At 51.9% G+C, this 20,335-nt stretch overlaps 9 protein-coding genes across 9 annotated transcripts; 5 read left to right on the top strand and 4 right to left on the bottom strand.

Moving 5' to 3' along the window:
• Positions 1 to 93: 93 nt before the first annotated feature.
• On the top strand, positions 94 to 285 carry CTAM01_00511 (uncharacterized protein; the record flags this gene model as incomplete). Its single annotated transcript, XM_060516562.1, has 1 exon — positions 94 to 285. The coding sequence occupies one exon, from the start codon at positions 94 to 96 to the stop codon at positions 283 to 285; it is 192 nt and encodes a 63-aa protein (XP_060389188.1).
• Positions 286 to 417: 132 nt separating this feature from the next.
• On the top strand, positions 418 to 648 carry CTAM01_00510 (short-chain dehydrogenase; the record flags this gene model as incomplete). The annotated part of the gene is made up of 1 exon (XM_060516561.1): positions 418 to 648. The coding sequence occupies one exon, from the start codon at positions 418 to 420 to the stop codon at positions 646 to 648; it is 231 nt and encodes a 76-aa protein (XP_060389187.1).
• A 1,771-nt stretch (positions 649 to 2,419) lies between these two features.
• CTAM01_00509 (uncharacterized protein) lies at positions 2,420 to 3,292 on the bottom strand (the record flags this gene model as incomplete). The annotated part of the gene is made up of 1 exon (XM_060516560.1): positions 2,420 to 3,292. The coding sequence occupies one exon, from the start codon at positions 3,290 to 3,292 to the stop codon at positions 2,420 to 2,422; it is 873 nt and encodes a 290-aa protein (XP_060389186.1).
• Positions 3,293 to 4,475: 1,183 nt separating this feature from the next.
• On the bottom strand, positions 4,476 to 6,997 carry CTAM01_00508 (PA domain-containing protein; the record flags this gene model as incomplete). Its single annotated transcript, XM_060516559.1, has 3 exons — positions 4,476 to 5,270; positions 5,344 to 5,910; positions 5,984 to 6,997. The coding sequence occupies 3 exons, from the start codon at positions 6,995 to 6,997 to the stop codon at positions 4,476 to 4,478; spliced, it is 2,376 nt and encodes a 791-aa protein (XP_060389185.1).
• Positions 6,998 to 8,198: 1,201 nt separating this feature from the next.
• CTAM01_00507 (multicopper oxidase) lies at positions 8,199 to 10,860 on the bottom strand (the record flags this gene model as incomplete). The annotated part of the gene is made up of 6 exons (XM_060516558.1): positions 8,199 to 8,383; positions 8,439 to 8,622; positions 8,758 to 8,934; positions 8,994 to 9,791; positions 9,843 to 9,932; positions 10,027 to 10,860. 6 exons carry the CDS (start codon positions 10,858 to 10,860, stop codon positions 8,199 to 8,201), a joined length of 2,268 nt encoding a protein of 755 aa, XP_060389184.1.
• Positions 10,861 to 13,024: 2,164 nt separating this feature from the next.
• Positions 13,025 to 14,209, top strand: CTAM01_00506 (beta-lactamase; the record flags this gene model as incomplete). Its single annotated transcript, XM_060516557.1, has 1 exon — positions 13,025 to 14,209. The coding sequence occupies one exon, from the start codon at positions 13,025 to 13,027 to the stop codon at positions 14,207 to 14,209; it is 1,185 nt and encodes a 394-aa protein (XP_060389183.1).
• A 1,168-nt stretch (positions 14,210 to 15,377) lies between these two features.
• CTAM01_00505 (uncharacterized protein) lies at positions 15,378 to 16,909 on the top strand (the record flags this gene model as incomplete). Its single annotated transcript, XM_060516556.1, has 6 exons — positions 15,378 to 15,613; positions 15,684 to 15,846; positions 15,897 to 15,983; positions 16,038 to 16,467; positions 16,537 to 16,584; positions 16,644 to 16,909. The coding sequence occupies 6 exons, from the start codon at positions 15,378 to 15,380 to the stop codon at positions 16,907 to 16,909; spliced, it is 1,230 nt and encodes a 409-aa protein (XP_060389182.1).
• Positions 16,910 to 17,710: 801 nt separating this feature from the next.
• On the top strand, positions 17,711 to 18,967 carry CTAM01_00504 (uncharacterized protein; the record flags this gene model as incomplete). Its single annotated transcript, XM_060516555.1, has 1 exon — positions 17,711 to 18,967. The coding sequence occupies one exon, from the start codon at positions 17,711 to 17,713 to the stop codon at positions 18,965 to 18,967; it is 1,257 nt and encodes a 418-aa protein (XP_060389181.1).
• Positions 18,968 to 19,520: 553 nt separating this feature from the next.
• CTAM01_00503 (acetyltransferase) lies at positions 19,521 to 20,228 on the bottom strand (the record flags this gene model as incomplete). Its single annotated transcript, XM_060516554.1, has 1 exon — positions 19,521 to 20,228. The coding sequence occupies one exon, from the start codon at positions 20,226 to 20,228 to the stop codon at positions 19,521 to 19,523; it is 708 nt and encodes a 235-aa protein (XP_060389180.1).
• Between the last annotated feature and the right edge of the window lie 107 nt (positions 20,229 to 20,335).

The raw sequence follows: 20,335 nt of genomic DNA, 5'->3' as shown, positions 1-20,335 counted from the left end.
TCGTCTGTAGCACCAGTACGCGCTGCTGCCATCAAGACCAATAAAGACAGGAGAGTTCCTACGGCTGGAATTGTTGTCAATAACGCGGGAGTGATGGCCCTTCCGGACCTTCAACTTTTCAAAGTTGGCATCGAAATGACATTTGCCACCAATCACGTCGGCCACTTCCCCCTCACGTACCGCATCCTGCCAAAGATTATAAAGGCAGTAGAGATATCTCCCATACCTACTAAAGATATCAATATCAGCTCCTACGGACACCAAGTCTCGCCGGTTCAGTTCTAAGACATCAACTCAGCAAGATTCCTGAAGAAATTTCCGAAGAAGAACTTCTGATCTTAAGAAGGAAGCTTCTTGACGGGCCAAGATTGGTCCGACAAGTCTTACGTTGGTTTCCTGTCATACGGCCAGTCCAAGATGGCCAACATTCTATACTCGATGTCACTTACTCAGACGCTGGATGCCAAGTATTGCATCGGATCCTACGCTATCCATCCCGGCGCAGTCACCACAAACATCAATCGTCACGCCAAACCGGAGGAGATTGAGCAGGCACTTAAGAGGGTCAGGGAACTTGGATTCGAGGCTCCTGCTAAGACACCAGATCAAAGCGCCAACTCCTCAGTTCTCTCTGCCGTAAATCCTTAATTACCGAGCGCGGACCTTTCGAGCCTTGGATCAAAGGGCTTTTACATGACTGACTACAAGCTTGATGACGAGCACTGCGCTGGATTTGCGAGAAACCTAGAGTATGCTGACAAGCTCCGGGCGCTGAGTGAAGAATTCAATGTTGATCAAAGAAAAGTTTGATGTCTGGATACTTTACTTAAGGGAGGATACTTGCGCTACGCGTGTCGAACGAGATCTCTTAGTCAACTTCTCAAATTACCAGGCGACTTAGGGATATCAACAAACGCTATCTTTGAATGGTTCATCCCGTTCCAGGGCATGCAACTTTTACATGTGGGGAGAGCAGCATCGATCAAGGCGGCGGATTCAGCAGAGGCCCATGGAATTAGCAATCTATCAATTAGGTTATGGCTTGAAAGTCAAGCTACGTTGCCGTGTAGAACCATTAGTGCACGCAGTTAAACACGAGATTCTGGATGTTGCTTGATATAACTTGGTACTCATGAATGGAGTCAATGCTCTTAACGTGGGCTTGACAGCCCATCCAGATTAGCATCGGATTGACTTTTTACCGACTGCTTAGGAAGGTCTCAAAATATATAAACATCTTGTTGCCACAATTTCAGGTTCAAGTGGACGCCATCGAATACGATCAATGACGATATTTTCAATTCAGAAAGGCCTCGTCAGTATTGCCCACCTGAAGTGGATCATGAATAAGTACCCTTCTCATGAACAGGCCTGAAACAAGATTGAATAATCTGTTGTTCGGTCGGATGAGAGAGGGTCCAACATATTTGCGAAGCTTTCATGGCATTTTGTGCAATTTCAACTATATAGGGATTTGTTATGAGTTTTGCTATTGGGGCAGTACTATTTGGCTATTGGGGCAGTAACCCACTTTTTACACCAATGAGGGCCTGCTATCTAAACTCTAAATGTTTTGGCCCCGCTACACCTACCCACGGGCTACCCAGCAGATGTGCGCCGTAATTACATAAGGCAGCTACGGGCACGTACGGTCGCAATTACCTACGGTCGCAATTACCCACGGTCGCAATTTCCTATAGTCGTAATTACCTACTTAATTACCTATTTAATTATCTTTTTTAATAAGCAAACGTAATCGTGGGCAATTGTAACCGTACGTGCCCGCAGCTACCTTACGTAATTACGACCGTGGGCATTCGCAACCGTGGGCAATTACAACCGTGGGCATTCGCAACCATGGGCAATTACAACCGTAAGCAATTACGACCGTAGGTAATTACGCTAGGTAGCCCGTGGGCACGTATAGCGGGTACGGGTATGGAGTGATGGCCCGAGCTCTGTAGCTGTAAGCCCTCATTGGTGTAAAAAGTGGGTTACTGCCCCAATAGCCAAATAGTACTGCCCCAATAGCAAAACTCTTTGTTATAGGCTTATTGATTTTATGTACCTGAATGAGATAGGTTCCGAATAAATTCCCAACGAGACAAAGCGGATTTATATGTACATTTTGAATGGAAGTCAATTCTACTGAACCGTGAAGATAAATAATCCAACCACCACCGGCGAAAGGCTCATCTCGCGTACAAGCAACTCCCAAACTCCCTCTGTCTAGAATGGTATCTCTTAGCCCAACCGCTATACAAATATGTACAAAATGAAAAAAGAATTTAAGTTTCAGAAATGCCAAAGGTTGGCTAAAACAACGCTGTTGCCGAGCTGAAAAGCCGCCACATTTGATGACGGCATTTCAGCCCAGGTAGAATGTATAAATGTGTGTGTGTGGGGCAACGCCGGACCCTCAGACTATTGCCCAAGATGCGGCCAAGATCAACACGAGCGCCGAGGACTTGGTGACAAGGCCGCCGAGCAACTTGGCACCCGCATCGCTGGTCTTGACCGCATTGCAAGATAACGCTGAAAGCTTTCCCTCGGGGTCAGGCCAGGTCCCGTTCTGGCAATTTGCACGAGTGAGCATCGCCGCCTTGACCTGCGTCTCTAGAGCCGCGTCCATCTTGATTTCACAGGCCTCAGAAGTGGGCTCCTTGTCCGATACCACGGGGCAGATATCGCCATAGTCATGGCTGTTGCCTGTAATTTGGAAACTACCGACAAAGTCGGGACAGGAAGTCGTGTCGACAAGAGAGGGGATCTGTCCGTTGGGATCAGTTGTGAAGAAGGCGGTGCCGTTGTACGAGACGTCGTAGACTTTTGATGACGGGCCCTCGCCAGTGACGTTCTTTGGACAAGCGCTGAACATGGTCGCCGTGTATCGTAGGCGAAACTCCCGCTGCGTCGCGTTGACAAGGTCTCTCCGGGAAGCGTCGATGATGGTATACGTGTCAGCGGTTTTGTTCTTGGCCTCGGTTTGCCAGACGCCCGAACTGAAGAGCTGCCCTGTGTCCGCATCGTTGATATCGGTGTACCCCGTGAGATCCCACTTCACCCAAAAGTTGTAAAAGTTCTTTTCGTCGGACTCTGGCCAGAGCTTCGAGGCGTTTTGAACGGCGAAGACGAAGGGAAAAGGCCAGACGGGCTTGTAGGTGCTGCCATTGCGCGGGAAGATAAGGTCTACTTCGACGGAGGTCGTGGGCGTCGTTGTTATCGTCGCCGCAGAGCTGAAACCCGTTAAAAACGTCAGCAGCTGCAGCGAGCGGCTGAGTGAGACGTGCATGGCCAATTCTTTTGATGTGTGATGTGATTTGTCTTTCAGCTTTCAAAGAAAAAGTGACATGCCGTTGGGGGAACACAAGTTCAGATAAGGGACCCAAAAACGCGGGAATGTCGTCCTTCGGGAAGTAAATATAGATCGTCCAGGCACCCCGAGTTGCCCAAGGGGGCTGATCGTCATTTACATGACATGTCACCACCGGGCTGCGGCACGGCCGCACCGGGGGTGGAAACTGGGGCCAGGGTTACCCGGGATGGGTTGCTGAAGTTTACGAAGCCAACCTTTCCGATTTTCCGTGTCAAGAAAACTTAATTGAGAAGCGGAGTGATTATGAGTGGACAAGACCGCCGTGTTTGCGGGTTTTCGAACAAAGATCCAATTTCAAACTAGAGACTCGGCGAAGAGCCTCTGGCGCCATCAGCTAAAGCCCAAAGTACCTAGTTTAGTGTTAAATAACTCGTTTTTGGCTTTTTTATCGCAAAGCTTGGTCACGATATCAAGAGAGTGAGTAAGGCAGAGCTTTTTTATTGGTTGCGATTGCATCACCAGTAAGCCTACGCAGGGGTCGCAAGCCACGCGTAGTTAGCGTGTAAGTCGGTGCTCGTATCGGGCGTTCGATATGTCCATCTTACCCTTGACGGTTCGTTCCTTTTGCCTATCCGTCATTTGTCTAAAGCTGATCCCGCGAATCCTTCACTCCGTTGACAGCCTTCACAATAGTGACAATACTGAAGTTGATCCTTCAATTATCGCTAGCGCCAAGGCGTACATGGTCTAGTGCTGACCCTACCAAGCAACACGGCCACACTTGATGTGGCCAAGATACGGGACTTTGGCTCGTGTGCCTGACGGTTTGGCGGAATTCCATTGCCAGCCTAGAGGAAAAGAAATCACAAAGTGTCGAATACCAGATTACGTCAACAACGAAGGATTTTGGGTTTGAGATTAACAAAATGAATTGAGTTCAGCTACAGGCATTGTGCCTGAATGCGGCTCTACAAAGCCCCGCGAGCAATCTTCTCGCTTTTCTCGCTTTTCCCAAAGACCCACAGCTCGAAAAGATAACTCGACCGCCCACAAGGCTACTTCCTCCAGATTTGAAGAAAACATACAAACAAAGAAAGCTAAAAAGGCTTCGACGAAGGTTCTGCAACGGCGCGACAACAATGTCTCACGTCTACAGGAATTAAGCGGCATCTGGAGCCGGAATGCCCCACACAAACGACAGTGCGCTGCCCACAACGTGGGTTCCGTCAGACCACGCGAGTCTGCCCCAGGAAGTAGCGTCGGCGGTGGGCGGGGAGCTCATCGTGACGGTGAGCTCGAACGTCTTCTTCTCTCCAGCCGCCTCAAAAGTGAGAGTCTCGGGCGTCACAAAGGCCTTGACCAAGTCAGCGTCGTTGAGAGAAATGTCGGCCTTGTACGTGCCGGCACCTCCGACGTTGGTCACGGTGCGCTTGAAGGTGGCGGTGTAGGATCCGCCCGAGGCAGCTGCGCTATCATAAAGAGCAGAAAAGGAGGGGTAGTTGAGGTCGTAGACGCTGTAGGTCTGGTTGGATGCGCAGGTGAAGTTGCTTCTGGTGATAGCGGTCGTGAAGGCGACGGTCGAGTTGACGGCGCAGAGCCAAGGGAGGTAGTCGGTGGGCGCGATGTCGTAAACGAGACCCGGGTTCAGGGCGGCGACGGGGTCCACGTGGCCGTTTCCGTAGAGGAAAGGGGTCGCGGCCTTGGAGTCGGAGGAGTCCAGGAGAGGGGTCTTGGCACCCTTGGTGTTGGTGTAGGCGGTTGTCATCATGGCTGAGCGGATGGCGGCCGGGCTCCATTCCGGACGGCGGGCCATGATCCAGGTTGCCAGACCGCTCAGGTGAGGGCACGACATGCTCGTACCCGAGATGACGTTCTGGTCGACTTTGCGGGTATCAATGTCAAGACCGGTAGGTCCAGTGCCGGCCCAGGCTGCCAGGATGGAAACACCAGGTCCCTGTCATTGTGTTAGTCTATTGACAATCATACACAGCCTCCCTCACAACTTGACGTTGTTGCTCGTAACGTACCGTGATATCCGGCTTCAGGAGCTGCGGGACGATGTAGTTCGGGCCGCGCGAGCTGAAAGCCGCCATAAGCGGAGCCGGGACTCCGAGTCTAGTGCCCTCAAAGTCCAAAATAGCCGTGCCGTTACCGGTCTTTGCGTAGGCCTCCACCTCGGCTCCATCTGAGGCAGTAAGGTGCAGGGCAGGCAGGATATGGGCGTCGGCAATCAGCTCGTCACCGTTAGCGGGTGCATTCACGAGGACCATACCGCGACCACCGGCAGCCTTGACGACGCCACCCTTCTCGGTTCTGCCGTTGTTTCCGCGCACGCAGACGACGACCTTGCCAGCAACCTTGGCGGGGTCAAGGCTGTCTGCCAGGCATAGGTTGGCGTTGGTGACGTTACCCTTGCCCGCCTGGCTTGCGTGGACGAGAGGAAGTAACTCGCCAGCCTGGAGAGGCGTGATATCCGTGACGGAACCATTGCTGTAGAGAGAGAAGCCGGTGTAGTTCTTGCCGTTGCCGAGGGTAACATGAGCAGGGAAGTCACGGTCAAGCGTGCTTGCGGCGACGGTCAGAGCCCAAGGGGCCTACCAGAGTGTTAACAAACCACACCAATGGAGTGAAGCGAGAAAGGAGAATGGAAGCGCGAGAGATACTTACAAGGTTGGCAACAGTGCCTGCTCCCGGACCAGAGTTACCGGCAGACATGGCGACGAAGATACCCTTCTGGACGGCAGCGAACGCACCGAGTGCTGAACCATCATCCTCGCTGAAGGAGGGCTGATCGGGGCCAAGAGAAAGAGACATGACGTTGACGCCATCCTCAATGGCCTTATCCATGGCCGCGAGGATGTCAGAGTTGAAGCAGCCCTCCTTCCAGCAGACCTTGTACATGGCGACACGGGCGAACTCGGCCATACCTCGAGCTGTACCGGAGGCCTGACCGAAAAGGCTAGCGTTCGGTACGGCGGCTCCGGCTGAGGTGGACGAAGTGTGCGTACCATGTCCGTCGTCGTCTCGGGGGGATTGGTACTCTCCGGTCCAGTTGAAGGAGCCCGTGTCGTTGGTGACGGCGGCGACGTATCCCTTGTAAAAGGCCCTCGCGCCAACGAGCTTCTTGTTGCAGCTGGTGGCCGGGAAGTCCTCGCTGATCTCACACTCGCCCTTCCAGTTGGCAGGGATGGGCGGCATGCCGTCATCCTTGTAGCTGGGGTTCTCGGGCCAGACGCCCGTATCGAAGATGCCGACGATGAGGTTGGACTCTGGGTTGGTGCCGTTGTAGTCGTCTCTCTCGTCCAGGTAGTTGCCGACGTCGAGCCCGCGCCCAAGGAGCGAGGCATCGTCGATGCCTAGAAAGTTCGGGGTTCTGCTGGTGTGAAGGCGGTAGGCCTTGTCAAGAGTGACAGACAGGACGTCGTCCCGGTCTCTCAGGGCGTCAGCTTGGCCATCTGTGATCTTGGCGGCGTATCCGTTGACCGTGTTCTCATAGTGGTAGAGCACGTTGGCAGGATCGGCGGAAACGGAGATGAGGGAAGAGTCGAACAGATCTCTGCGTCGGAGACCGGAGGCCCCGGTGTGCTTCATCTGGACGATAAACGTCTTGCGAAGCTCAGCACCATAGGCGGCCCCCGCGAAGAGGGTGCCCAAGAGGAGGGTGAGAGAAGTCTTTGCCATTGCTGCGGTATTGTCAACTCAATCTGGAGTTGAGTCCTTGGCGTATGGAGGAGATCTTGACGCTGGAGACAGGACGTCGTTGCATTCCACATGCCAACCGAACAGCTCTATATACTCCAATGTGACATAGCTCCCACGGACGGTGAATTGCTTCCCCATGTCAGGGGCGGAATGAACAAGACCGTGGCACCACATCGGCGGGATCTAGCCCTTGAGGGTCTCGCAATCTGCACCAGTAAACTTCTCGTACCTGACGATCTCGCAAATAAGCGAAGCCGACATGCAGTGACCAGTCCCAGGAACACTGTTCGTCTGCACGTGTATCCGTTAGCGACCTACCCTTTGCGACCTAAGGGCCGGGATAAGAAAGCTTGAGATAATGTAACCCAGGGGTTTATTATTGTTCTGATTGGCTAGAGACTCCGCAACTTGCGGCAGTCTACCAACACTCAAATAGAGTGCCAGGCAACCTTAATCCTAGGAACTAATGTTCGTCCGACGTTGCCGACTGTTGAAGATTTGCGCTAATCAACCAAGAAAGTTTAGCATAACGTTGCCCACCCCGGCTGGGAAATTGCCATGTAGCATCCCGCAGAAACCGGTCCATTGTCACACCCGAATCTCGGTGCTTGGTACAAGACCGCAGAGCTCCAGGTGGTAGGACGGGCGCTGCAGCCTGGAGTCAATGCAAAGGTTCCGTCGGCATACGTGATTTCTAGATGCGGGGGAGTCCTTTTACTTCACGATCGATCCAACGACGAGCGGAATTTCACTAGCGGCGGTTATTCTGTCGTGTTTTTGGTTATTTTAACACACAAGTCCACTCAGTAAAGTTCAGGTCAACTTCTTCCGGTAGCTTTTCGCTAACCAAATGCCATCATATCTGATAAATTGAAAAGTGCTCAGTCTCACTGGCCTTCCTCTTCTGGCATTACGTTTTTGATGACTGTCGGAACGATTACTGATTGGTCGCAAATGGCAATTATCATGCGGCTCTGCCGGCGCCGAAGACCTACGACGGGGCCGCCATTTAATGAAGCTATCTTGAATTGGTAAAATCATCGTTACGCTGGACGATAGCCTTTCAAAACCTCAGTAGCTGCACAAGTGTATCGGGTTCAGTACATCCAGTGTCTAAATGTGTACTCAAGTATTTACTTCTATCAACAGCTCTTGTCACAACCAATCTAATTTACATACATCAAAGGGTCCGAGGCGGTTTAGGCGCCCCAGTCTTAACGGGCTGTGCGAGAGGAGCACCAGATTGTGCCTTGGCCATGGGGCAGAATTTCTTCTTGATGGCACCGGCATCACCGTTGGCGTCCAATGTGCCCAGCATGCCCGCGAGCTCGCCCATTCGCTGAGCGATGGAAACGAACATACCAGCTGCGGCAATGTTAGTTCATATTTTGAGCTATGGGAAAGTAAGTGGATGACCGACCTTCAGCGTGCCACAGATAATGGCAATGGAACGCCCAAACACCCGGATTGTCTGCTGTTATGCGGATTACCAGGTGTGAGTATCCTGGGATTGTGATCGTGTCACGGCGCATTGGGTTGTCAAAGTTCCATGTAGTCTTGCTGGCTCCGAAAAGGCCATTGCCCCAACCAATGACTTGGAAGTTCTGGCCTGTCTATAGATTAGCACGTTGGCGGAGAGTAGAGGGAAGTTTGTAAGTAAGTACCACTAAATAAACGGTCAGTCATAGGTTCAGAGTGGATGGTCGTGAAGCAACTTACTGCAAATGCCAAGGATGAACCATCATAGCGTCTGAGTTGACTACGATTTGGGCAGCTTTATCGTCTCGGGACACCAAGACGAACTGATCCTTTCCGAAGTCTAGTTTCGGCTGCGGCGAGTTCAGGTTCTCTGGTGTGATGTCCTGCTGCATGACCTTCCATAGCGAGGCATCGTCGGTCAAAGGTGTATACAGAGTCTAATCACTGTCAGCAGGGTATTATTCAGCAGAACAGCCAAGAGGTTCTTTCAACTCACATCATTGATGTGTGTACGAACGACATCGTTGACGCGCTCCTGCTTGAACGTGAAATAATGGTAATTCCTGTCGCCAACGTCGTAGGCCGGCCTGCTTCTGACAGGCTTTGGAAGGTTGTGTGGCAAATCCTCGCACCTGTCTCCCCATGGCTCCTTGCCTACGCCGGGGTTCGAGTTGGCGTTAAGATCCCACGCCTTGCCAATCGGCGGGACGCCAAGATCCGTCTCGTCATACGATAGGATGGCGGTGGCCCCAAAAGGTGTGCCGTGCATCATGCCCGCCTTATGGTTCTTGTGGGACATGTGGAAGCACCGCACCGCGGCGTCGGCACGAATCAGGTAGTTTCCGGCAGTCTGGTTGGCGTGGACGAGGACGGAGTAGCGTTGACCGGGATTCATATACACACGGGATGTGGCGATTGGAGCGACCTCGACGCCGTCAATCTCGACGATTTGCAGAGGGTGGTCGTCAATCGTAACAAAGATGGGGGTCGATGTGCCGTGGTTGATGAGACGCAAACGAGCTGTTGAGCCACTCTTGACCCGTGTATTGAAGAGGGAACCCCATGTGCACTTGGGGGGAGGCGCACCATCTCTCGGGGTGTTATGGCTTCCCATGTTCACCATGTTGTGGCCGCTATGGTCCTCGCCTGACTTGGCCTTGTTTGAATCATGGCCTTCAATGCTGGAGCAGTTGAATGTGTTCTTGCCATTGATGATGACATTGTCAGGAGGAGGCTCTCTACCGGGCTTCTTAGGGGCCCAAGGTGGATTGGCGCTTAGGTACTGGGTGAGGAGCTAGAAACCTGTGAGAACCGAATGAGAGTGATAGAGGCCGAGTCAACTCACAGTGCCTCCATACTCATGAAAGAGATCTCCGACCATCACAATCTTGTCATCATCCACAGGGGGTATCTTTTCATCCGGATCGTGGATGATCTACATTGTAGAAGAGCATGTTAGTATCGTCAAGCGCTCACAGGCCAAGGCTTCACCAGCGATGTCTCATGAAGTAGTATGAGAGAAACCTTACCAATGGCCCAAAGAGTCCGTCAGTGACTTGGACTGAAACATGAGCGTGCCACCAGAACGTGCCCCGCTGGTCGGTGACATTGAATTCGTAAGTGAAGCTCTCGCCGGCAGGAATGGCACACTGGCTGACGCCAAAGACACCGTCCATCCAGACCGACTTTCTCTGGTCAATGCCGTGCCAGTGAATCGTGGTACTCTCCTTCAACATCTGGTTGTGCACCGTGACACGGATGGTGTCTCCCGTGTTTGCCTCAATGAGAGGGCCGGGAGATTGTCCGTTGACGAGGATCATTGACTTCTCAAAGCCATCGGGCGAGTGCTGCTGCCGCGTGATGTTGAACACATACTCCCGCATCGACGTCGCATTCGACACCTGGAATCCTGTCTGCAGATTAAACTGCTGATCAGGCGTCAAATTCACTTGCGGTGTTTGCGTAGGGACAAGAGACGAAGTCGTTGTTGGCGTTATCGTCGTCGTGAGTTCCGGCACTGGGTCCGCCGGTGGTGGTGGTGGTGGCGGCGGCGGCGGCGGGGGGCTTTCTTCATGATTATCCTCATCGTGGGCCGGTTCGGCCGGCCGGTCCTTGGTCTGTACATTGAAGAATTGGGCGAAAATGAAAGGAATGAGTGTCAGGATAGACACGCAAGTGAGTACCATGATCCATCGAAACGTCTTCTTGTGGCCCGCATAGCGTCGGTAGTGGCCCTTCTCGCTGTAGTCGGCTGAGTCGGGAAGCAGGCGATCCTCCACGTCAGTCTCCGACGACGATCTGACGCCTAGCATGGGGTCTTGCTCGTCGCGCGTCCCGTCCCGCGGGACCAGGCCAGAGCTCATGGTTGCTGCGCTAATGAGGGAGGGTATACAAATATGACGGCTCAAAAAATATACACAACGAACCTGGGTTCGCTATCAGAAAGAGAGAAAATAATCAGACCCAACAGCAAGACAGACACCCCGGGTTTCTAGCAATTGATGTTCGCCATACAACCTTCGCTGCGTGGGTTGATAAGAAACACGAGAAAACGAGGAACCACGTGGTAAAAGGGGCAAACGGCTAGGATAAAGGAAAAAGCCACCACTAAGATGCAACGGGTATCCTCTCTTTTTGCTTGTATCCGGTCGGCGAGATATTCGGCGAAACGGGGTGATGGACTCCTGGATATATCATCCGTGAAAAGACAAGAGATAGGCCCCGGCGCTTAGCAGCTCGGTAATTGCAACTCTTCTTTAGCTCTTCCGGACCTCTGGAAATTTTCCTATGGAAATTTTGACGCTATGAAACGCGAAACTGCGATCCAAACTATGCGGAAACTTTCAGCCAATTGGACATTTACAAACCTTCCAACCACAGTTCGTTGATCGACTTGCGTCGCCTTGTCAGACAAGTGGTGTTTTCATGTGCATTCCCAATCAAGCTATCTTCCAATCTCTTAAGCGACACTCCGCCTCTCTACGAAGACTTTCCAGTTGAGAATATGCGTCTAATAGAGGGGAGGTTTCGAGGTGCCAAGTTTCCGGTGGGTTCAGGGGCCCGTGTTCGGGAAAGTCTGACCACTATCGTTCGCTAAACAAACAGCCTCTCAATACGACGCCCAGAATCATCCCGTCTTGAGTTCCGGTGCATCGGAATAGGTGTTTCAAATACACGGTGTTCGCCTGCTGGCCCTTCCTTCAAGACCTACTGTCACGGTTATGTGAATCACAAGAAATCTTCGATCGCACTCCAAGTCTGGGATAGACTTTCTCTGTATGACCAAGAAGTATCAGGGTGTGACCCCCGCAGCTTCAATCGTCTCCCCGGCGATGGTCCCCTGATTGACAGGAGTGATCGGCGAACTGCTGTCCACTGTGTATGCCGGGATTGAATCGCTTGTTACTGGTTTAAGTGCATAAAATCCAGCCAAGCCAGGGGCCTGCCAACTTGAGCTATGTTCTTAACTATCATCTGGCACACCCCAGAATTGATGGGTAACGGGCAATCGACACAGACTCTTTACATCGAACTTATTGGGTTCGATACATCCGTACTCATGAGATAGGGTGTTAAAAAGGCTTGGAACAGCGAAGGTCTAAGTGGGCCTCATGATACCATCTACTCCAGCACTGCTCTCTCACTATTTAATTTCGCTCCTCTATCAAGTCGGGGCCAAAAGAGAACACATGGAAGCTGATGTTGCAGAAGCCCATCACCCCACATCACTTACTAGGTACCTAGACTGACTGATTGTTGTGTGAGAGTGCACCAAGTTAAACCGATATGGCAACTGTTGTCAACTCCTAATTTATACTTACCAACTAGGGTACTGTTCAGTCGCTACACAACCAAAATGTTGCCTTACTGAGAAGCTGATTGTTGAGCACAAGGGTTCAATTGACAGCCTGTACCTGAGAAACATGACCAAGAAACCCCCCTCAGGCCTGCAGTCCTGTGCTTGTTGGACAATGCCAAAGGAACTTTCGTATAGACCTCGGCCCTCACCAAATTCTGGACGGATTCTTCAGAGGGTGTTGCATCGGCCGTAATGCCTAACATGGACTTAGTTGGTTGACATGGATACACTCGTCACAGTCGTTGGAGTAGGACCGGACGCAGAACATCAATTGAGCATGGTCCGTCTTCCGATCCCCACGGTCCAAAAGGGAATTCGCCAACCATCATCCACGGGCCCGTACGGAATGAAACGTCGCTAAGGAGGGGCAAGTGGGAGACCGAACGCTCAACAAGTCCGCTCCACGTTCCCGCAGGATCCTCCGCAGTTCGCGACGACTTGTCGATCACTCATGAGGTTTCTATCAAGGGCAACGGCAACCAACTCCGCAATGTGGCCATGAGTAATGTTCCTTATATATGTATATATATATATAAGTCCGTTCTCGCTCATGCGCCTCTTTAGATCGCACACTCTCAAACTAGTTCACTTGACTTTTCGGACTTTCTTGACGATACCCGACGCACCCTACTTATCAACATCGAAATCAGTAATATCATAATACGAGAATGGCCGAGACACACGGAACATGCGAGGCCAAGTTCCAGGGCGTTCGCGATAAGTTCAGTGAACTCTTGGGATCTGGAGTCGAGCTCGGTGCATGTCTCACTGTCACCATCGACGGCGAGGACGTTGTCAACTTGTGGGGAGGTTACGCTGACGCCAATCGCACCCGCCCCTGGAAGGAGGACACCATCGTCAACGTTTTCTCCACAACAAAAACCATTTGCGCGCTCGCAGGCCTCATTCTCATCAACGAGGGCGAGATTTCGCCCTATGACAAAGTCTCAAAATACTGGCCCGAGTTCGCAGCCAACGGCAAGGAGAATGTCGAGGTCCGCCATCTTCTGTCCCACAGCTCGGGTGTGGCGGCGTTCGAAGACCCCATTACCCTCCAAGAGATGTCCGACTCATATGAGGAGGTCATTTCCAGGCTCGAAAAGCAGCCGGCCCGCTGGGAGCCCGGAACGAAGTCTGGATATCACGCCTGGACCTACGGCTACTTGATCGGAGAGCTGGTGCGCCGAAAGACGGGACTGACTCTCACGGAGTTCGTCTCTCAAAGGATCGCAGGGCCCCTTGGTGCCGATATGCAAATCGGAGCAAAGGAGAAAGATTGGCCTCGCGTCGCAGAGCTGATTCCCCCGCCGGCCCCTCCAGCCCACATTATGCCTGAACAAGACGAGGACCCCGACTCTCTGAAGCACAAGATGCTCCATCCGTTCCCGGATCCTAGCTTCGCAAACACTGAGCCGTGGAAGAAGGCTGAGATTGCCGCAGCAAACGGCCACGGCAACAGCAAGGCTTTGGCGATGATTTGGTCCAAGTACCTTACGATTGGTGATGAGAGCAAGAGACTCTTGTCTCAGAAGACGATCGACCTTATCTACAACGAGCAGACGTACGGTCCCGATCTGTGCATGGGATTCCCCGTTCGCTACGGAATCGGCATGGGTCTCAGAGGCAATGGCAACACGCCGGTGGACTCCTGGTTCCCGGAAGGGAAGATCTGCTTCTGGGGTGGCTGGGGTGGATCGATGCTCATCAATGATCTTGATCGTCGGATCACCATTGCCTATGCGATGAACAAGATGTCGCTTGGTTCTGCAGGCAACGAGGCTGTGTATGCCTACGTTGCTGAAATTTACAAGGCACTGGGCGTTCCCTTAGGAACCCCTAACGCTCAAGCCTAAGGTCTCTTGTGATGGGTTTGGGTAGAGGGGATTCGTGGATAATAATGTCATTTATTGTCGCCAGTATAGCTAAGAAAACTCGCTATATTGGACACTAAACGCAAATTGCTCCTTCATTATTATGGATCCAATGCATTGAACTCTACCCAAAAGTGGTCTCGAACGCGACTGGACTTCAAAATACCAGTTTACAACAATTTACAACAATCTATATACGTGTGCTATTGGAAGCCAGCTACAAAAGACTACAATTTTGGGAAATTGTGAACCATAAGCTATAGTCGTGCTATTGCAACACCAATTTCCGACTCAACTTCATCAATGAACAGCTTTTGGGATCAATCTGCTCCTTCATGGCATCACCCTGGTTTCAGCGTTGGCAAATATATCATTCCATTCAACAGCTGAAGTCTACTTGTCATACGGACATACTTTGTGATCTCAAAAGCCCCATGCCTGATGCCATTGTCTGTAGCTGTCTTGTGTAAGTAACTACTCAAGTGAATGTTAAGTTACGTCACATGAAATCCGTACATCACATCATCTTTTAGATGTTCAAATAGCATAACGGGGTACATACTTACTTCAAGGTCGGGTTTTGTCGTTGGCTCGACCAATCTGTCCTCTTTCTCGATATCCTCGACGAAACGAGCAACTCCGGCCCACGGCTACATGCCTCGAACCGGATAAAATGCTTCGTAGCGAAGCACACCGACTGACTAGTTGTTGACATGCTCCCATGCTAAAATTACACAAACATATCTGGGGTCCGGACCCCGGACCCCTGTGGGGTAGGGCTGGCCGTATCTGTGATATCCCAGCGGTTCGTTGCCGAAGATATTCGCTGGGCACTAAGTGCTGTGGCAATGCTACATGCCTGCATTACTGCTTATTTCATTGCATATCTAGGGCGAAAAAGCCCACCACTGCATGTCAAAATGGAAGCAATGTCACCAATGGCCCGTAGACTCGGCCCCGGGGTTCCCTTCTGACCCTTGGCTGCATTAGCAAATTCATCGTGGGCAGTCATGTCGGACTCGCACATATCTTTACGGGTGTCCGCGTCTCAATGCACTTTCCTTTCTCCTCTCTCTACTGTATAGCCAGGCAGGAATCTTGCCAATTTACTTGTTAAGTTCCTTGATCGCATCGATCGCCAATTTTCAGTATGCGCCTTTTGGATCTGAGCCTTATTGCCCTGCAAGCCAGCGCGCTCGGTTTGGCTAGTCCAGTTTCCCGCTCAGCAGAGTCCGACATAGATCTTGCAACTACCGAAAGGCTCCAACAGCTTGCGAGCTTGGCCCAGACTGCCTTTGACAAGACAAAGTCGGAGGTCGAGGGCAGTGAAACTACAAAGCGCAGCAGCGCATGCTCTTGGCATGATGTTCGTGTCCGGAGAGAGTGGTATGGTCTTGCCTTCCATCGTCAAAGCATTGTCCCTGTAGTTCGTTCTGCTTACATTACGATTTCTTAGGGGCACGCTGAGCAAATCTGAGAAGCTTGACTACATCAATGCCGTCAAGTGTCTTCAGTCCAGGCCGGCTCGCACACCCGCTTCACAGTCTTCTGGGGCTAAGACTAGGTTCGATGACTTTGTCGCAACCCACATCAACCAAACTCTCACCATACACTACACTGTCCGTATTATGAGATAAGACTATATTGTTAAGATAACTGACCGTAGCAGGGTAACTTCCTATCCTGGCATCGATATTTCACATGGCAGTATGAGGAGGCTCTGCGCAACGAGTGTGGCTACAAGGGCACTCAACCCGTGAGTACCTCAACTCATGGTTACGTCAGTATCCTTACTAACCTAATACAATAGTACTGGGACTGGTCCAAGACCGCGATCACAGGCTTGGAGACCTCTCCAATCTTCGACGGGAGCGAGACCTCCATGTCTGGAAATGGTGATTTTGTCCCAGGGCGAGAGCCCATCCGTCTCGGTGGCCAAAATGGTCTGCCGATCATCGAACTTCCAGTCGGTACAGGCGGAGGCTGCGTAAACTCTGGGCCCTTCAAGAATATGACAGTCAACCTTGGCCCCGCTGCCCTTGACCTGCCCGGAGGTATCTCCGAGGCTAATCCTAACGGGCCCTTGACATATAACCCCCGCTGTCTCAAACGCGATTTGACAACTGAGGTCAACCTCTTGTACGCCAACGTGACTGCTGTGCTGTCCAACATTCTCCAGCCTCAGAACGTGTACGACTTCCAGATGCAGATGCAGGGTGTGCCAGGCTCTGGTAACATTGGTAAGCTTGAGAAATTTCGATAGACATTCGATGCAGGCAGGAAAAATGCTGACATGACTTTCTTAATAGGCATCCACGGTGGTGGTCATTACTCCCTTGGAGGAGATCCCGGAAGAGGTCAGACACACGAAATTCCAGCAGGCTGAACGGTGCTAACTTCTGACTGTAATGAGTAGACGTTTTTACTTCCCCAGGAGATCCTGTTTTCTATCTCCACCATTCGATGATTGATCGAGTATGGTGGATGTGGCAGATGCTTTCACCGCAGGAGCGTCAATATGGCGCCACTGCTCTCAGCGGAACCAACACATTCCTGGATCAACCCCCCAGTGCCAACACAACCATGGATGATGTGCTCCAGTATGGCTGGGCTGGGGAGTCCCTCAAGATTTGGGACGCCATGAGCACCGTTGCAGGTCCATTCTGCTATGTGTACCTATGAATGGAAGTTCCACAACGGGGAGGATTGCTTCACATATTTGTGTGCGGATAATGGCAACTGTAGCTTCGATTATAGTTAAATTTCGCTTCTCCTACGTATCATATATCTCAAAGTATGACGTTAAGATGAATCGCCGATTGTTATGGAGGAAGGACTTCACCACCACCTCGCAAAGCCGCGCCGGCCTGTCTCCGGTGCGGAATCGAGCAGATCTCCCGAAGGCCGCAATCCGAAGAGGACCCCCACTTCGGGGTCATTCCGGGGAATCGACCCGTAGTCCAGCCGATTGAACTTACTTGATCACTCAAGTCAGCCCTGTGCTGCTAGCCGATGTCTTTCAAGTAGGTATGCATGGCGCTCCAGACGATGACGCGAATATGCTCAATGCGGATAGTGCCGCCGCGGTTAGCACGGCACAGCTTGCATCAGGATTGAGGCGCCAAACCTAGCGTCATGTACACGCGGAAGCTCCCTCGGGGGGATACGTCTTGGCAAATGCTTGATTCACCCGACTGAGAACTCGGTATGCAGAACACATGAACGTCTCTGAGAGCACGTCTTACTGTGTTTGAGGCGCCAGAATTCTCTCTTTCCAGGACGATGTTCACTTTCTCCCAAATATGATGTATCGCTAGGCGCAGCCACCTCGAAACTCAGACACATTAGGACGAATCTGGGCTAGCAAACGTCAGAGTACTTAAAAGAAGCGTTCGCCAAACCAGAGATTCCAGAGGTATCAAAGCATCTCGCTGTATTCATTAAGCCAACTAAGTCAAGTCGATTGTTGGTTCTCACAACATCATGCGTGTCCTTATCAGCGGAGCAGGCATCGCCGGTCCAACGCTGGCTTGGTTTCTGGCCAGGACCGGTGCGCGTGTCACAGTCGTTGAGAAGTGCAAGTCGATTCCTACCTACGGCCATAACGTCGACGTCAACCACAGCGCTATCACCGTCTTGAAGACGATGGGCCTCATTGATCAACTTCGACGCTTCAACACAACAGAAAAAGGAACACAATTCATCGATCCGCAGGGGCGGCCGTTTGCTCCCTTTCCTGTCAAGCAGGGCTCTTCCGCAAGCCCTACCTCGGAATTTGAGATCCTTCGAGGGGACTTGGCTGCAGTGTTGTACGAAGCCACGAAGACCCATCCCAACATCAAGTACCTCTTCGGCACTACCGCCAGCAAAGTCATATCCAACGACGACGCCAATGTCAAAGTCGAGCTGAGCAACGGAGAAGTACAAGAGTACGACTTGTTGGTCGCAGCAGATGGCCAGTGGTCAAAGGTACGAAAGCAAGTCTTTCCCCAGGAAAGCATCACCGTCATCGACAAGAACATGTACGTAGCCTACGCCGCTATTCCTCGCCTCCCCGAGGACAACGACTGGTGGAATATCTACCAGGCCCTGGGATCGAGGATCATCACCACTAGGCCCGACCCGCACGGCACCATACGGGCCATGTTCACGCACATGCCCTGCGACGGCGCGCAGAAGACGGCGTGGCAGGAGGCCGCACGAGGCGATAAGAAGCTCCAAATGGAGCTCGTGAGGCGGGAGTTCCTAGACGCCGGGTGGCAGACGCCCCGGATCATGGACGCCATGGCGCAGGCGGAAGATTACTACTTCCAGGACCTGAAGCAGATCAAGATGAAGAAGTGGTCCAGCTCCCGTGTCATCTGCCTGGGAGATGCGGCCTTTGCACCGACGCCCCTCTCGGGCATGGGAACTACACTGGCCATCATCGGAGGTTACATGCTTGCTGGCGAGCTCACCAAACTCACACCCGGAGAGCATCCTTCCAGGGCATTCGAAGCTTACGAGGCTGCGTTTCGCCCCTACGTCGAGGAGACTCAGAGCGTTCCGTGGTTCTTCCCAGGAGTCGCGCATCCGGTCACGGCATGGCAGAGGTGGTTGCTAGGAACGGTTGTGTCGACGATGTCCAGAGTTGTTGCGATGCCTTGGGTGGCTAAGAGATTCTTTGATGATACGAACAATGATGATTCGGAGTTTCCACTGCCGGCATATCCTCTTCTAGACGATGAGAAGCTAAAATGAGACAGGTTGGCGACGGTATCCAAGAGGCGGGGCAGTGGGGGCAGTGGTGCACTTGGTACTAGATGAACAGTTTGGGGAGGAAACATGGTCATGGCTAGTCTTGGGCAAAGACAAATCCGTTTCGCTAAGCATGTTGAAGAGTCGATTCATAGGTTTATTCATAATTTTACTTACAAATTCATTTGCAACTTGACCTTTGTTGACAATTTTTCAGAGAAAACATTCATAGACTTGTTAGTAATTCTACGGAGTATAACTAAGAGAAAGGGAGAAAGTGAAGGTACTATGTCGACCTCACTTTACCTTATGGTGGGCAGGAGCGTTAGCTATGAGCAAGAGAATGCAAGACCATCTGCTCAAGAAATCAGTCATATTAGTTGCTTGCGAGGTTGAATCGGTGAACCGCCTGTCGACCCCTTTAAGCCTTGTTTATAGAGGATCTCCCGGCGAGGCAAAAGACCGAGTCCGTATCGCATGACCTCGTTGGTATAAGATATTGCCTCTTCGGGTAAAGAATATATGAAGCAAATTCTAAGCAAGAGGCTCATTTATTTCACAACGACCACTTTCCGCTCTTCCTTAAATCCCCCCTCGACTTGCTCCACGTCGAGGGATCAATCTTGTAAATCCACCCAATGTTCTTCTCACCATAACTGACAGTACCCTTCGTCTCCAACCCACCCAAACCCATAGATCTCATAACCGCTCTCCAGGGCTCATTCTCAAGCTCAGTCTCGACGCGTACAACACCACAGCCGAGCCCCTCGACAGCAAACTCGACTTGGCCACACAACACCTCTCTGCCGTAGCCCTTTCCCCAGTAACGCTGATCGAGGACCACCCCAAAGTCGGTAAGATACGGCGTGATAAGGCGGCGAGCCTCCCCAGTAACACCATCTTCCGCAGCATCCTCACCTCCTTCTTGCCCATCTTCATCCCGCTTCCTCCTCAGCGCAACATCACACGTTTCCCCCTCTGCAGTCTCAAAACAATTGAACCCGCCACACCCAATCAACTCGCCCGTCTCCCGAATCGTAATCATCAAGATAGCCTTCTTCCCAGACGCGTAATCCGGTCCCCACCTCTCGATGCGGCCGCGTATGATCTCGGGAGAGATGTCCGTCTGCGCACCTCCAAAAGGGTGGTTCTCGGGCGTCGAGAGGAGGCGGCAAAGAGCCTCTGCATCGCTCGCGACGGCGCTGCGGATGATGAGCCGTGGGGTTGTAATTTTGTAAGCGGCTTGAGGGAATGGGGCAGTCATTGTCGCTGGGGTTTTGCGTGGCTTGGTGCTTTTCTTGGAAAATGAAGGTATGGAAAGTTGAGGAGGCACGTTGGGGAACGTCTTAGGCGATGCAGATAATTGCTGGC

This window comes from Colletotrichum tamarilloi (assembly GCF_030869305.1).
Source record: "Colletotrichum tamarilloi strain Tom-12 chromosome Unknown Scaffold_1.1, whole genome shotgun sequence".
NCBI lineage: Eukaryota > Fungi > Ascomycota > Sordariomycetes > Glomerellales > Glomerellaceae > Colletotrichum > Colletotrichum tamarilloi.
The sequence above is the reverse complement of the archived record's forward strand: the minus strand, read 5'-3'. Positions and strand labels throughout refer to the sequence as shown.